At 42.1% G+C, this 18,020-nt stretch overlaps 1 protein-coding gene across 8 annotated transcripts in view; it reads left to right on the forward strand.

Moving 5' to 3' along the window:
- The window catches only part of tbc1d22a (TBC1 domain family, member 22a), a 108,590-nt gene that overhangs the window by 56,554 nt on the left and 34,016 nt on the right, over positions 1–18,020 (forward strand). For 6 of the 8 annotated variants that reach the window (XM_029461963.1, XM_029461965.1, XM_029461964.1 and 3 more), the window contains one exon: positions 11,006–11,081. In XM_029461963.1, coding sequence (XP_029317823.1) covers positions 11,006–11,081 — 76 coding nt within the window. Of the gene's footprint in view, positions 1–6,746; positions 7,576–11,005; positions 11,082–12,658; positions 12,751–18,020 lie in introns of those variants that run through there. The other 2 variants (XM_029461969.1, XM_029461970.1) reach the window with 2 other exon arrangements.

Raw genomic sequence — 18,020 nt, forward strand, 5'->3', positions numbered from 1 at the left:
CAGTTCTTAGCGTGCCTGCCTGGGCTGGCGGTACATTCGCCCGTCAACAGTACCACTGTTACTTACCATCCTCAATTAGGCCTTGGTCCTAAAATATATTCTCACCATATGCCGGGTTAAAGCGCTGCTCCTTAGAACAGTTTCTACAGTTTGTAGACGCTCTGTGCCGTCAGTGAATGTGGGAAACTCATAAAACGTCATCATTTTAGTACCTTTTGACTTCTTATTTCCAGAAGTCCGTTTGGCTCTAATAGTTATGGCCTGGGTGTCAGTGGTTGTCCCATAGCTACTCTATTCATTGGTTCCTGGCACAGTTAGAGAAACGTCTTCCAAGTCCTCCCCGGTCGGGTCAATGACCCTAATCTAAAATAACACTTAAGAGAACGGCCACAGCAGTTAGTCTTTAAATGTATTGATTAGGCAATAAGCTTATTGTTGTATGGAAGTTAGTATTTTATGGGTGAAAGAAACATCCTGTACCTTGATGGTGAAAGTTTTAGTGAAAAAATAAGGAAATGAATAGATCGTTTCTGTTAGTTTACATTGTTAAATACATGTGTGCATTAATAATATGCTTAATAATGTGAAACTCAATATATTGCCTCGTTCTACATTAAAAGTAATGAATAGAAAGGAGCATGTGTTGGGCATAAAATCTGATCATCCATAAATAACTATCAATTGGTAGGCTATTCATTTAGGAAATTAATAGATGCTGTGCCTTGTTGCCCCTGAGAGAGCAAGGCAGAAAGAAGCTTGAGAGCAGAGGAAGTAAGGGGGAAGAATAGAGTGTGTGTCTTTGTGCTGCTGTGTGTGCACGGGTGTTGTTTGTCCCCAATGCTTGTGTTGGTTTGTGACCTTGGCTTCAAACTAATTACGTGCAATGCACCAGGGAAGCCCATGTTTCCCCCCTAATGCTTTCTAAACAATCTGACGGAGGCTGAGTGCCTCAGCACCATAATTAGTTGGTGATCCTTGCTCTGACCTCATCTCAAACCCTCTCACATCCACTATACACTATTATACTTAACTGAGGGCCTGAAGGTGGGGGTCTGGGGGTGAGAGTAAAAGAGAGTCTGCCCCTGCAATTACATTTGCTCACTGCCTTTTAAGCACCTTGTATAGCCAGTGTCTTCTGAAACTGGTGCCACACTGGTGTCCACTTGTTGTGGACCAATTTGTGAAATATATTTAAAGGCGTTTAATTGCGTCATAATGCAAAACAAACTCAAAAATTGGTGGTTGGGAAACAATTTTGGGAAGAAAAAAAACTATCCCATCCATCCATGAAACGCAGCTTGTGTGGGTTTCCTGCAATTTTATATAATTACCTGTTTTACAGTGGAAATACTTTTGAAAAGTTTCTTTATTTTTAATACAGTAAATTGGCCATTAGCTGTGGTTTTAGTGTCTCGCTGCCATGCCTCTCTCCCACCTAAAAGTGAACAGGCTATTTTGGCTGTCAATTTACTTAAGCAGCTTCTCTAATGAGCTGCTGCTTTAATCGGCAGCACCGCAGCCCCCACCTGCTCCTTTGCAGGTGGGGGCTGCGGTGCTGCCGATTAAAGCAGCAGATGAGAGATACGTATGTTAATAAAATCAGTAGATCCCAAGCAAGCCTGACTGTACCGATGTCTTGTTTAGGAGGATGTTGTTTTTTGTTAATCTTCACACTCCAAAAGCACTTAAATGTTGGGAATAGGTAAATCTTTAGATGACTCCTTGAATGGCTGGAGACTGAAGAGCAACATTTGTGCGTGTGTGTGTGTGTGTTATTGATTAATTTAAAGCTGTTGGATGCTGACATGCAGGGTTACACAACCTACACCAGAACAACATTTCTTTAGCAGACCGAGTGACAGTTTCAGGGCTAAATGAGTGAAGACAACCATCCTTCTGTCCTGACATGACCTGGTAGGCATTGGTGTGTGTGTGAGTGTGTCTGTTTTTACAACAGCATCAACAAGATAACAGCAGACAGTCCTCCCCAGCTATTTACACATCAAACAGGCTGCACACGACTGCCACGTCGAGTCTGATGATCACAAAACAAGGCGAACGACTGGACTGTTCAAATGGGCCGGTGTTTATTGTTGTTTATGATTACCCAGCCATGTGATCCATTAAAGTGCTTTTAGCCACGACTCTTCCTCTAAACCCAAACATGAACTACCATCATCCTCTGAGAATTACGGTGAATTTGAACAACAAGTAAACATAAAAAAACAAAAGTTGTATCTCCACAGATCAGTACGCCCACACATTTCATACACACCTCAAAATTGACCTAACATTACCTCATTCTCTCCAGCAGCCAATTAGTCTTGTACTGTGCCAAATTGGACGGCGCCTCTGGCTAACTTAACTCATTTAACTTGTTAAAATGATTCCATATTTGCTGTTTCAATGAATTTAAATGGAGCTGTCATCTCTGCCCAGTATCATGTTGTTGATTTAAACATGTCCTGTTAATCCCAAACCATAATATATTAGCGACCTCATTCAAATCCTCTGTAAATCATTCTTTGCCTGATTTTACACACATGGACAGCTGAACTGTCATTACTGTCGCTCCCCAGTGTGTAGCAGCCATGTGCTGCCAGTGAGCCGGAGTCTTACCTGCCATGCACAGCGAGGGAAATGAAGTCGAAAAGTTTTAAAAGTCCATTATTCCGCCAGCACACCCCGAGGGCTCTCAGTTTTAAAGCCAGCAGATGAAAACCTGCCTTTTATGTTAATTCTGCAGATATGCCTTTTTACAGCGGTGGCTCTTAAACGTATTTTTCGAGTCCACGACCCAACTGTGAGAAATGTAATTCCGCCCTGGGATCTGAACTTATATATCAATGGCAGACTTGACAAATGGGGGGGTCCAACAGGAAAATGTCTCCGACCCTCTTTTGGTTTGGATGTACTGGTATGTGGCTTGATGCAAATCTGTTCTGAAATGTTGATATTATTTATCAGATGCTCAGTATATATATAGCCAAAGATCGGACAATATGAAGTATATTTTTATTCATTCTGGTTTTTCCCAACAACCTTTTTGGCTGGAAGATGACCGAGCAAGTTATTAATAGTATACTACTAAGGCTCCAAAGGTTGACGTGCTGCGGAGGCTGAATAGATCAGCAGTTTTGGACCAACTTTATCCCTAGCTTGTATCCCGTTAATCATTCTTCAGTTGAGTCCCCAACAAAACAAAGGAACAGCATTTAATTAATGTAAAACGCACAAAGATTAAATGGTCAACAGCTCCCTCTCCTGCTGCTCCACGTCAGAGCTATCTCCAGCCTCTCCCTTTGAGCAAGAGCTAATCAGAGTGTGCCTGCTCATTGTCAAGGTAACCATCTGTTTCCGCCCTGCCAGCTAGAGATGGGGTCTCCCTCGAATGGGAAAAGGGGTCCGAAGACCGACGTCTAGCAGACGGTAGCCAGAACAAACCAGACTCCATGTCCTGTTCTGGTTTCCCCAAGGGTTCCCGACTGTCACCTTGGACTGCCACTCACAATCCACGAACACACACACGACACACACACACACACACACACACACACACACACACTGGAGTGATCTGCCAGCTGGTGTGTGTGTGTGAGATGCTTGACAGCTTGTTTGTACATGTGTTGTATTGTCGGTCTTACATTGCAGTGCATATGAATGTAGCAACTGTTGAATAACAATTTAAACACCTCCACCTACCTCTTTTTAAAAACTGTGGAATTCTCACTCGTACATACTTTCCCACTCTTCATCTTTCTTTCTTTTACAGATCAAGTCTCATGTTAGCTAAGCTGGTTTACATGCAGGTCAGTAGAGATGGAGTCAGTAACAGCTGCTGGGGGAAGAGGTTAGAATACAGGCTGAGGCATAGGAAGGATGGGAAGAGACATGTATGTAATAAGAATGGCATAAAGAAAAAGAGTGTGCACCCTTTTGCTGGATGAAAACATTGTTGTCAGAAAGGTAAGTGGTGCTAATTGGGTTAGGGGTCATGTCAGCCAAGGCAGGTTTCTTTATATACCTCCACTCAACAGTTACAGCCTTGTACTTCCTTGTGATGGAACAAGCTATTCTAAGTAATCTTTATTGGTTTGGTCTCAACAGGCCACTTCACAAAGGAAGTGCTGGGAGGCAAATTAAATGTGAGGTCCCTTGTTTTTAAAATGATGTCTTCTCAGATTTCATTTTCCATGAGACGTGGACTTGGGTAACAGTTAACATTCACATGGGTGATGTGGCACAGGACCTCATCAATATGTTATAGAGTATCAGGGTATCAGAGTGTCAGGGTATCATAGTATCAGGGTATAAGAGTATCGGGGTATCGGAGCATCAGGGTAGTATCAGAGTATCAGGGTAGTATCGGAGTATCAGGGTATTAGAGTATCGGAGTATCAGAGCATCAGGGTAGTACCGGAGTAATCAGGGTAGTACCGGAGTAATCAGGGTAGTATCGGAGTAATCAGGGTAGTATCGGAGTATCAGGGTAGTATCAGAGTTTCGGAGTAGTATCAGGGTAGTTTCGGAGTAGTATCAGGGTAGTTTCGGAGTAGTATCAGGGGAGTATCAGGGGAGTATCAGAGTATCAGGGGAGTATCAGAGTATCAGGGTAGTATCAGAGTAGTATCAGGGTGATATCAGAGTAGCGGGGTAGTTTCGGATTATCAGGGTAGTATCGGAGTATCAGGGTATCAGAGTATCAGGGTAGTATCGGAGTATCATAGTATCAGGGTAGTATCGGAGTATCATAGTATCAGGGTAGTATCAGAGTATCAGGGTAGTATCAGAGTAGTATCAGGGTAGTATAAGAGTATCGGGGTAGTATCAGGGTAGTATCAGAGTATCAGGGTAGTATCAGAGTATCAGGGGAGTATCAGAGTATCAGGGTAGTATCAGAGTAGTATCAGGGTGATATCAGAGTAGCGGGGTAGTTTCGGATTATCAGGGTAGTATCGGAGTATCAGGGTATCATAGTATCAGAGTATCAGGGTAGTATCGGAGTATCATAGTATCAGGGTAGTATCGGAGTATCATAGTATCAGGGTAGTATCGGAGTATCATAGTATCAGGGTAGTATCGGAGTATCATAGTATCAGGGTAGTATCAGGGTATCAGTATCAGAGTATCAGGGTATTATAGTATCAAGGTATCATGGTAGTATCGGAGTATCAGGGTATTATAGTATAAGGGTATCATGGTAGTATCGGAGTATCGGGGTATTATAGTATAAGGCTATCAGGGTAGTATCGGAGTATCAAGGTATTATAGTATCAGGGTAGTATCGGAGTATCAGGGTAGTATCAGGGTATCAGTATAAGGGTATCAGGGTATCATGGTAGTATCGGAGTATCAGGGTATTATAGTATCAGGGTATCAGGGTAGTATCGGAGTATCAGGGTAGTATCAGGGTATAAGTATAAGGGTATCAGAGTATCAGGGTATCATGGTAGTATCGGAGTATCAGGGTATTATAGTATCAGGGTAGTATCAGAGTATCAGGGTAGTATCAGGGTATCAGTATCAGAGTATCAGGGTATTATAGTATCATGGTATCATGGTATCATAGTATCAGAGTATCAGGGTATCATGGTAGTATCGGAGTATCAGGGTATTATAGTATCAGGGTAGTATCAGGGTAGTATCAGGGTATCAGTATCAGAGTATCATAGTATCAGGGTATCATAGTATCGGAGTATCGGGGTATTATGGTATCATAGTATCAGGGTATTATGGTATCATAGTATCAGGGTATCATGTAGTATCGGAGTATCAGGGTATTATAGTATCATAGTATCAGGGTATTATAGTATCATGGTATCATAGTATCAGAGTATCAGGGTATCATGGTAGTATCGGAGTATCAGGGTATCATAGTATCAGGGTATTATGGTATCATAGTATCAGGGTATCATGGTAGTATCGGAGTATCAGGGTATTATAGTATAATACCATTTGTTTAAATGTTGATTGATTGTCCCTTTTCAAATACAGTGAGCTGATGAACATTTAGCTCAGATTATTATGCACTCGCTGCACCTTCTAATGCTCTCTGTCTCAAACCTGTGGAATACCTGTCTTCTCTTGCTGCCAACACACGTTAAAGTTTACTGCCCTCAAACTAGAAAAACACACACACACACACACACACACACACACACACACACACACACACACACACACACACACACACACAAGCAACAGAAGGAAAGTTGTCCAATCCTCATGATCCTCTGAACAACTGTAATTGTCTGCACCTTATCACAAGCTGTCATCTCGCTCTCTCGCTCTCGCTCTCGCTCTCTCGCTCTCGCTCTCTCGCTCTCTCGCTCTCTCGCTCTCGCTCTCTCGCTCTCTCGCTCTCTCGCTCTCGCTCTCTCGCTCTCGCTCTCTCGCTCTCTCGCTCTCTCTCGCTCTCGCTCTCTCGCTCTCGCTCTCTCGCTCTCGCTCTCTCGCTCTTCTCTCTTCTGTCTCTGTCTCTGTCCTCTCCCCCTCTCTCCTCTGTCCTTATCTCTCTCTCTCCCTCTCTCCTCTGTCCTTATCTCTCTCTCTCTCTCCTCTGTCCTTATCTCTCTCTCTCTCCTCTCTCTCTCTCTCTCTCTGTCCTTATCTCTCTCTCCCTCTCTCCTCTGTCCTTCTCTTTCTCTCTCTCTCTCTCTCTCTCTCCCCTCCCTCTCTCTCCTCCCTCCTTATGTCTCTCTCTCTCCCTCCCCCTGTCCTTATGTTTCTCTCTCTCTCTCACACAGAGACGCAGTTGTTGTGTTGATTCTGTCCATCTTGCTGATAGACATCCTGTGCCACAATAGGAGGCAATCTTCGTCCAGCTTGGAGCTATTGTTGTCTCTAATAGAACGGACTGAGAGGTGAAGAGTAGCTATTGATTCAGCTGACTGACAGAGAAGAGGGGGAGAGAGACACGGAGTGAACAAAGAAGGAGCGAACGAGAGGCAGTTGACACCAGGCGGAGAGATTTTATGTTTGTGGGACGTGCGTCTGATGTTCTTGTGGGCAGTTCCACTTACTCGCTGGGTCAGATGTAGTGGATGGACAGATGACGGGAGAAGAGGAGAATATGTGAATAATGAAAGAGTGAGAGTTGATTTCCTCCTGTTGCCTCAGCTGATCAAAGATCACACATATTGGATTTGACAAAAGGGAGGAAGTTAGTGAGAACAGGCATACGAGTGGGGAAAACAGAACAAAGGAAGGTGGAGAGAGGGAGAGTGTTTGTGATGAAGAGGATAGGTGAAGAAAAAGGAAAAGCCGTTAAGAAAAGGGAATAAATATGAATGCAGAAGAAAATGAGAACAAATCCCAATTAGTGTCTTACACTCGTCACAAATGTATCTCAAGAAAGAAAACGGTTTTAAAACAAAATGCAGTATGGAACAAAATGAAACACCGGGGAACAAAATAAAGGAACAATAATATCATGTTCGAAACACTTAGTGCAGCGTAGCCTAATCAGCACCACCCAAGTGATGAAGATAGACCAGGAAGGTGGGAGCCGAAGGGAGAGGAGATAAAGGACAAAGTGAGAGGAGGGATGTTGAAGGATTCAAATAAAGAAAATAGGGCCAGAGCAATATTTGCATGGAGGAAATATAATGAAAAATAGTGCAAGGGTTTTCCCTTCCACTATTTTTCTTTATATTTCCTCCATGATTGAAAAACAACAAAAATTCATGATCAACTTTTTTATATCTTATATCCACAACAGCACAGTAAAAATGGATTAAAAGTATTTCTCATAAAAGTTTAATTAAATGAAGCTATGGAAGAGAACATACAGTGGAATCAACCGGAGTATGGAAAGTAAGAGCAGTAATTTGATGATTCTGATTTAGCTTGCACTTGTTTTGCTTAAAATTAGACACATATACGAACATATTACACACCATATCCTCTACATAGGTGGATAAATAGGTAAGAATTCCTGCTGCTAGTTTCATGCTTTTCTATTGATCAATAGTTAGTGGCTGTAACACACAAAGAAGCTAGCAAAGGGATTGCAATTACAAACACATACGTTAACAAAAGCAAACGGGTAGAGATGCATCTGAGTTGAAAATAAAAGAAAATCATTTAAAATGTATAACTTAAAGTGGCAGGAGAATGTTTCTCTGGAAAGATGTGTAAGATGAAAATATAAAAGCTAAAAGAACACACAGAATATATTGATTCACCGGCGCACTAAATACGATGAGTCATACCTTTTAATAGCAACAAAGTTTGTGCTCCATACAAGAAATGGTTTTACAAGATTAGGGCGGGATTGTGACGGACGTGTATATGGATAAATGAATCGGGAAGGAACAGAAATATGATAACGGCAGCTAGACAGAGATATGTAATAAAGAAAGTGTGAGACATAGTTATAAAGACAGAGGCGGAAAAAAAGTTGTAGAATAAGTTTGAAAGAATGAAAAGCAATAAAGAGACAAGCAGGGAAAAAAGGAGGAGGAGAAAGTGAGCGATTGACAAGAGGTATGGAGAGTATTTGAATTGTAGTTATAGAACTAGGAGAAGCAGGAGAGAGAGACGGTGGGAGGGAGAGAGGGAGAGAGAGAGGGAGGGAGAAGGAATGGCAGTTGATTAATGCCAGCAGCTTCAATAATGCAAATGTAATTACTTGTACTGGCCCTCACACTTGCTTAGCACCTAAGCACATTAACACCGGGGTGGTAGCAAGAGAGACAGACGGAGAGAAAGAGAGCCAAAGAGGTTCAGGACGGAACATGGAGACAATATAAAAAATATAATATAAACAAATGGTACAAGAGGAAGGAGGGTGGGAGGTGGAGGAGGAAGTGATGGAGAAGAGATGGGTGTCACGTGGGTTAACTGCAGTATCTTTGTGATGCTTTCATATTAGAGTGTATTAATGTACATGAAAATCGAGAACTGCAATCATGATATGGATCCCTTTGATTTATGTATTTAATTTTAGCGTGACTAAGATCTGAGTTTAGGTGGGTCAGAGGAAAGGATGTAGACGGAAGTGTGAGGTGCTGCAGATGGAGGAATGAGAAAAGAAATGCAGGAGAGAATGCAGTTTCCAGCCTGCCAGCCACTGATGGACTCGGGACACACTCGCCTTGGTTCTGCTGAGCCTGAAGGACAACTAGAGCTGTTTATTGCTAAATGACTTCTCTCCCCCCCTCTCGCTCTTTCTTTCTCCTTCTCATTTTCTCTCTCCATCCCTCTCCCTCTCTCCATCTCTTGGATAGTTTGCCACATCAGCTGTTCTCAAGCCACACTGAAATGACCCCTCAAGGAAACCTAATCCTCGTGTGTGTGTGTTCACGGACACACAAAATGCTTATGTGCTGTTCTCACATGTATTGTATTCTGCAAGTTCAACAGTCCGACACTGCCCACTCTTGTGATCATATTCACTTATTGTCTTCACATCCTCAAAGTCCGACTGACCATAGATGTTGATTTACTACCGTTTGTCTACCGGTTAGCATACGGTGGCTACACCTGGCTAGTCGCCTCTCTGCTCTGTCAGAGCTGGTTGACCATTTCTATATCAATTACTGTGAACGAAGAATCAGAATAAACGGAGACATTTCTCCATGATTTGAAGTACATGGCGTCTGAGTTTAACTCCGTTCTTCATTCACTATCACTCAAGTTTTCTTCACATATTCCAGGTAACACGGAGTAATTGTAAGCAAATGTTTGTTTGTGAGTGAAGTGTTCCTTTAAAGCAGGGGTGTCAAACTTATTTTAGTTCAGGGGCCACATGCAGCACAATTTGATATCATGTGGGCCGGACCAGTAACATCACAGCATATAATAACCTGTAAATAACTCCAGATGTTTCCCTTCGTTTTAGTGATTCGATTAATGAACTATCTTTTTACAAAACATTAACAACCTGAAATTTCTTAAGAAAAAAAGGTGCAATTTCAACAATATTGGGCCTCAGTTTATCATTTACACATGTGTGTCTACAAAGATCACAGTGTGTCTACAAAGACACAAAACATTTAGTCACAGGTATCTGGAACAGTATTTTACTTTATGATCAAAACAACTCATTTTTACACTTTGCAAAGTCATCCCGCGGGCCGGATTGGATCCTCTGGCGGGCCGGTTTTGGCCCCCGGGCCACATGTTTGACACCCCTGCTTTAAACATTAGGAACATTACTCTCTCTACATTGGGCCTGACGTGTCTTTATAAACCGCCTTCCTACCATCTCATTTAAACAAGCATGATTAACCAGCTGGCGTCATTTGAACGGGACAACAGTGAAATGACGGCCTTCAGCTCTTTGGAATAATAATTCCAACGCGTTATTCATGGCTCTCTTGTTACGTTCTCACAGTCAGCCCTCGACTCTGTCTTCAAGGCCGCAGCGGCACTTGTTCTGTCATGTAAGTGTTTGTTAGGCGGCCAATGTTTTCCACGCGCTGTTTTTAAAGACTGCTCAGACGTTGTGTGTGTGGTGTGTGAACACAAAGGACTCTGGCGTACACTTCAAATCTTGAATGACTACCGCACTTTTCCAAAAATGAATTCTCTAATGTGAAATTTCCAAACCTTGACATGCTGTGATAAACTGACTCTCGGGCCAGACGGAGGCACAACGTCATTGTGAAACTAATCGTGTTAGTTTTCTCAACAAGGCTTTAATTTCACAGCTCATCTGAGAAATTACAGAGAAGTGTGGCAAATATTCATGTATAACAAATATCTGCTTGATCTCCTTCGTGCTTGTTTTTATTGCTTTTCCTTGCACTTGTTGCTACGTACTCATTTGAGGTTCAAAGCAGAATTATCCACTTGCTGGTGTGACCTTCGTGCTCCTTAGCGTCGCTTGTAATGATCTAAACGTAATGTTTGAAACCTGTCACTCCAGCATTTATTTACGTTAAGAGTCGGTTAATGCTTTAAGTATAAAACTGATATATTACACATATTTTAAGTTTTTCCATCATTGTACATGGAGCCTCGGTCCATACTGACTCTGACTGATTTGTCTTCTCCTCAGGACAACTATACATTTGCCCAGCCAGGCATCCAGAAGAAAGTCAAAGCCCTGGAGGAGCTGGTCAGCAGGATTGATGGTGAGTCATCTATCCCTCCCACCCCCCCCCCCCCCCCCCATCCATCCCCCATCCATACTGAAGTACTTCCTGCTCACAACTCTGCCATTTACCTCTTCTTGGCTTTACAATTGATTCTCTTCCGTTCTCTGTGTATCAGCCATATTTAGCTATTTCTTATCTTTTCCCTCACACACACACACACACACACACACACACACACACACAGACACAGACACACACAATCCGGATCCTCTGCTTTATGAAGACAATGAGCTTCATTCACAAATGTTTTATTTATTTATTTCTCTGAAATTCTTTTGAGAAAGGAAATGAACAAAAATCTTAATTTATTTGGTATTTTCCAGATTGTTTGTTGTATTTTCTTTAACTTTTCATGTCTGACACTAATTACAAATCGAAAAAGAATTTGGCTTCACTTTAAATGTCGTTCTTGCCTATAAATATTTTGGAAATGGCAGAATGTTAACAAGTCCAACAAAGGGGGGGTTTGTATGTGCGCTCACCGTGTAGCAGAGCGGAGGCTGTGATTAGGCAACACTTGTTTCAGTGTTTTAAAGTTCTCCGTGATGTTTCCTCTGCGTCTGTCACTCACACTTTCTTTAATACTTTGAATTCCTGTGTTAGAACTCGATACACTCCGGGAAGTTACATTTGTTTTCACTGCTTTATTCTTCTGCAGTTGTAATTACATGACATTGCAATCGCTGATTGTCATTCCACTGGGCTGTCGGGGGAAATGTGAACGTGTCCGGGATTATTAGCTCTAAACAATGACTTGCTGAGGGCTGGAAGTGAATGTATGCACACTGAGTGTCCTCATACACAACACCTTGGTGTTGAATAGCCATCCTGCTTTTTTTACTTTGTCAAAACCATCACACAGTGATGGTTTTGAGTGGTTTTCGATCCAAAACTAACCTTTGGCACTTTGTCTCTTAAAACGCGTGTGGAATTCGTGGCGGCCCACAATGCAGTGGGCAAAACAAGGTCTAACAAAGCAAGCCTTTTGTACAATGATCATGTGCTTGGCTAACCTTGGAGCTGTCCGACTATCCTGTCACCCACTCTGTCAGCCAGAGGGAGGGGAGGACTCACCCGCTGCATCCAAATGGATGGAGAGTGTGTGTGTGTGTGTGTGTGTGTGTGTGTGTGTGTGTGTGTGTGTGTGTGTGTGTGTGTGTGTGTGTGTGTGTGTGTGTGTGGGAGTGTGAATGTCAGAGAAAGTTAGTGTGCATATTCAGTCCTGTCTGTTTGCATGTGCGACCCTGACAGAAAACTTGCCGATAGAGAGGGCAAGTGTGTGTGAGTGCATGTTGCTATTTGCGTGTGTGAAAAACATAAACTGATTTACTGTAAGTGTGTGTGTGCCTTTTCTATGTTTCGGAAAAAGTAAATGGACAAAATAAAGAAGCAAAGTCCTCCGACGCTCCGCCACAGCCCGACTTGACATTTTCACTGTATCTTACTCCATAAGTGCCCTGTCATCATACTTGGGGCAAAGCCATTTTCTACCTCGCTAGCTTGACATTACCACCTCTAATGAGATCACAGATAGCTTTTATCTTGTGTTACAGGATTGTTTTTCGCCCCGCTGTCGACGTAGCATCTGTGTTGGGAACAATGGCCTCTCATCTCTTCCAAAATTACCTATCAGCGCTTATCAGATGCGGCGCTATCCACAGTGCTGTGCAGTTGGATAAAGGGTGGGGTCGTCTCTTCTCACAACAGGCAGATGTATTAGCGACTGGTACAGATTCACCACTATTACCGTTTCACTCCTGATAGAAATTCCATGTTGGATAATGAGATTTTATGATAGTTTTTATTGTTTCTTTATTGTTTTTCCCTCTGTGTTAATGTTTTTTAGGATGTTTCTTTTGAGATTACCAATTACATTACCAGCACTAATGGTACTTAATCTTGCACCTCATTAATTTTAGATTTGTTGAACAAAATTTTGTGCAAAAATGTAAAGATCTATTATTATCCATTAGAGCGAGCTAGTAACCTTCCCCAAAAGGAAAGGGAAATGCTTCAGCTGTTGCTCTGGGTGTTCTGTTTCAGCTCGTATCAGTTGGGTATCCGTTACAGGGACATTAGTAGTTGATGGGGTATTTGTTAAGCCAATGAGAGGAGAGGCGGGGGTGGTGGGGGAGAGGAAGTGTGTGGGACTGTGGGATGTTTTTTGACCTCAGCTCAGTGTTTTAATTGCATTATTGTTTGCAGTAGGGTCAGTAAGGATAGGACATTGCTGATCCGTCTGTCTCTGTCACCTTCTCCACTGCACCTTCCTCCTCCTATTTATCCGTCAGATACAAAGGAAATAAACATGTACTGTACGTTCACAGATGGATAGTGTGCAGGGTTTATGATCGTATGTCCAGCGTCCATTACTTGCTATATATTTTAGTAAAAAGTATTTGGATTTGTGCCATTAGGTCATTTTTACACAATGTTCTTCCTGTAACCTAACTTTTTCAAATTCAATGGTAGAAATGAAGTGATATACTCAGAAAGAATTAATGACTGCATGATTCGAGGGTCCAAAGACACTTTAATAAATAACAATGTTTAATAACCTTAATGTCACCAGTTTTAATTGCTGTGAAAACAACTTTCTCCCTGAAGTGTTATGACTGAGCTGAGTCAGCCTGCCTCAGTTCTAACAAAACTAAAAGATTCTTTTATGAACGTTTTCTCCAGGTGTTCTCTGATTATTGTATTTGTTTCTGGGAATTCAGTCCTATAGCGTAAGCTCTAATTGAACCTGAAGTAAAGATGTCAAAAATCAATTATTTCTTCACTTTGATTAATTTAGTTGGAAACAGTTGGAGTTGTTGGAAGGCTTTTACTTTGAAATGTCTCTCTGCTTGCCCCTCCTTCGGACTCCCCCCTCTCCCCCTCTCTCTCTAATTATCCCACTTGGAATAAATGACGCTAACATCCATTAGCATTGCTTAACGCTAGCAGGAGTATCTCCTCGAAAGAAAAGCCACTTTGTCGGCAGGCCTGTAATGTTTGTCCTTTATCTCTCCTTTTTATCTTAGCGAGTATTAGTTGCATGCAAGTGCATTAGCACAAGTTCATCAACATGCAAATTGCCCAACGGTGAATGCATTTATGCAAATGAGAGGATGCACTGGCTACACAGACTAAAAGGAAAAGGGCTGGTGACTGTATTGCATAATGAAAGGCTCTGTAGTGAGATCCTTCTCCTTTCTGCAGCAGCAGTTGCTACGGTGCATGTTGCTGTGCATGAGTCTGTGTATATTTACAGCTCTATTTGTTTAATGTGTATTTTTTGGAAGCCGGATTTGTTTATAAATTCACACTTCTAGAGAAATGTGTTTTGCTTCTCTGGACTTTTGGGAGTTTTGAAGTTATGCCATTTTAGTTTAAAGTCGTATTGAGTTTAGATTCAGGCGTTCTCTGGTGTCTTCGAGTCGGGCCCGAGGTCAATCACGCCATCTTTCTCTGTCTTCCCACACAGTCCTTCATACATTACCCCTACGATGTTCATGCCCTCTGCTCTCTCTGCAATTGCAATTGTATATCTTACAAACTTAACTTTTTAAGCATTTTCCAAGCAATTATTGAAATAAATGTACAGACGTCTGTTCTGCACCAAACCTGTGTGGAAGTTACATCACTGTCTGTCTTTGAGCTGCTCTCCTTTTCAGGCCATTTTAAATGTTTAATTCTGACGGGCTGGGGTTGTTGTTCTTACTCTTGGCTGCAGCACGTCTTAAAAAAATAGGGTGCGTTTTCTGATGACATTTCTTGTGTGTTAATTATGCACATGAAGTATTACTGATTGAAGGTAGGCATATCATTTACTGTTTTCTTAACTTGAAAGCATTTGCATCATTTGAGACACTCAGTTGCCAGATATAAATACACAATGTACTTACATGAGGTCCACAAGAAAGTTATGTTGAGGACAGAAAGCATTGTTGTTGTTTGACCTTGGACACACAGATATACAGGGATGTTGATGCATCTCACATATATATATATATATATATATAGACACACACACACACAGTGACGCCATAAGAACATATGTTATCCCACAAATGTTGCAGTCTCCCCTCGGGCAATCCGTGACAAACGTTTGATCTTGTGGTTGTGTATTGTGTGAGAGGAATAAGTAATCACTTGGTTGTTCAGCGTTTTCCTTTTTAACTGTTATAGTTGCGTCCCGTTTCTCTTTGTGTGATAATCAAGTGAACACGGATATATTCATAGTGCAACCAGAGACACCGCATACGTGTGCGCACAATATTCTATACACATATATAATACTATTATTTAAATACAACAGCACAGACTGACAAATACATGTCACCGCACAAGTACATCAGTAATTCCAAGAAAAGCAATTATTCCCGAGCCAGCCTCACAGATTAATAGCGTGCTGTACCACGACAGGGTGCGTCCATGAAACAGTCTGGAGCCCTGAAATGACTAAACTCCTCCTGAGCAGCAGTTGTCGAGTCATCGCTTAAAGAAGAGGCTGTCACCTACAACCCATAAAACCTCTTATGACTAGAAATAAGAAGACTGCTTCTGTCTTCTTCTATTCAAAAAATATTGCATGTAAACGAAAGCTGAAACGTCGATTAATCGATCGACAGTATGATGATCGGCAACTATTTTGATAATCGTTTAAGTCATTTAACAAGTAGAAATAGTGAAACGATTCCAATATTCTCTGATTCCAGCGTCTGAAATGTGAGGATTTCCTCGTTCGTTGTCATATGTCATCGTAAGTCATTATTTAAAGACGTCGCGTTGGGCTCTGAAGTTGTGATGGCTATTCTTTGACACGATTTTGACGTTTCATTGACAAAACCGAGAGATGAATCGATAATGAATTGAATCGGTAGTTGCAGCTCTAATGTGCACAGTGCTGACTGGTGAACCACACGGTCGTACTGCCTGCATTCTTCAGCAGCGTTTGTTTAAAGCCTGCAACAGAAAACTAAAAGATAAATGGATAAAAGTTACAGTGAGATGAGTACATTTTATTTGTATACACTATATTTACAGACACAGGGAGCGATGGGAATAGTTCACAGTGAAAGAACAAGCAAATGATAAAGAACAGATTCAAAATGAAGCGGCTCTGTTAGAAGAACATACAGTAGCAGCCAGTGGAAGAGTGGAACTGTAATTACGTTTTGTACCAAGGAGAGCTGGAAGTCGGGCAGAATTGGCCTTGTCAGCAGAATCCTGGGAGCCGCTCACTAGTCACTGTACGACCTCTGACCTCCTGCTGTCTACCCACACACGCAATGGGCTGCTGGTCCACTGTGGAGAGCACACTATCTGGCACCGTGGCCTCCGTCTTAAACTTTAACCAGCAGTGGGAGAGAAGATGAGACTCATCAGTCAATCATTGTCTGAGAGATGTGTCATCCTCGACCTCCCTCAGCCCTCATAACTACGCTACCCAGCACGTTGCCAGCTGGACAGCATCCAATGGTTAAACAGTCACAAGTTTCAACGCTTTGTTTCATGGTGGGGAGTTTTTTTTCCTGTTTTGTTTTATGATTCCTCTCCTCTGCCGCAATAACACCTCATGAAGGACCCCTCCCCCATCATGCACCTCTTCCTCTGTGTGTTTGGTGAAGTCGCTGCTATTAGACAGAGCAAGTTCATTAGTGTAATTTAACATTGTCTAAAGTTGCTCCACTCTCTCCCTCTGTTTGGCAGTAAGCTAAGATCTGTCACCGTGATGCGTTCACTGTTAATGAGCTTGCCTTGTTTATGCTTTTACAGCAGCATGTGATAATTAAACTGCAGAGACGAGTGTGAAATAATGGCTTTGTCTTTACTTAGCGCCCTGCTCATGTGGTGGAGTGTGTACATAATTGTCAAACACGCATGTGTGAGCAATGGAAGGCAGGTGTCATTCAATTGTTTGCTGTGTGTGTGTGTGTGTGTGTGTGTGTGTGTTTGAGAACATTAATGTAGGTGTTCTTGCCGAGTAATACCTTACATAAAGCTTCACCAATTAAGTGTGTGTGCGTGTGTGTGTGTGTGTGTGTTGCTATAGTTCCTCCCTAACTGGTTTTTCTCATACATTCTGACAGCTCTTTCATTACAGCTCTATTAAGAAATGTGTGTGTTTGTGAGAGAATGAGTGTCATAGGTTTGATGACTATGAAATAGGAAGTCGCTGAATACTGAGTGGTATTTTTAATCTTTTGTTATGTAAAGAAGCATTAAACAAACATTTATCAAGAACAGAGAAAGGAACAAAGACAGTGTCACAGCCTCGTATGCTGCATATTTTCAGTTGACATTTCTGCTTCTCATTCCCTTCCTGTCAGCGAGACAGCCGCCGTGACACAGAGGCTGACGTTTAAACTCCACGTGGAGGGCATATTGAGATCGCCAAATGCAACGTATACTTCTCTCTGTGTGTGGTTTGCTGGAAGTGAGAACATAATATGAACATAGTATAGGAGGAGGGAACTAAACACATGTTATGGGTATAGGGAGACAGATGTGGACGTCTAATAACCAGCTGATGTTTACGTTTGGAGAGTCGAGCCTAACGAAACAAACTGAGTGGAAACTGCAGCCTTGACTGGTGATTGTATTTCACATTTTTGGGAAAACAATTCAGATTTACAAGCTTTGACTATAAGGTTAAAACCTGATGTAGCGTATTCCTCTTCACAATTAAAAAAGACCTCAATGAGCCAGTTACACATATGTTCCCTCCTCACAATGAACATGGGATTAGTTTACTTTGGGTCAACTCCACGCGGGGAGATTGCGTGTGTGGCGCGGTTTCTATTTCGCCTTTCTTCCGCTGTAGGTGTGTGCGCACGTGTAGGTGTGTGTGTGTGTGTGTGTGTCAGCTGCGAAGCCCCGCCCTTCGCAAAACGGAGCGAAGGAGAGAACGTGAATGCGGTAAGTAGA

Source organism: Cottoperca gobio, chromosome 23, assembly GCF_900634415.1.
Source record: "Cottoperca gobio chromosome 23, fCotGob3.1, whole genome shotgun sequence".
NCBI classification, from domain to species: Eukaryota; Metazoa; Chordata; class Actinopteri; order Perciformes; family Bovichtidae; genus Cottoperca; species Cottoperca gobio.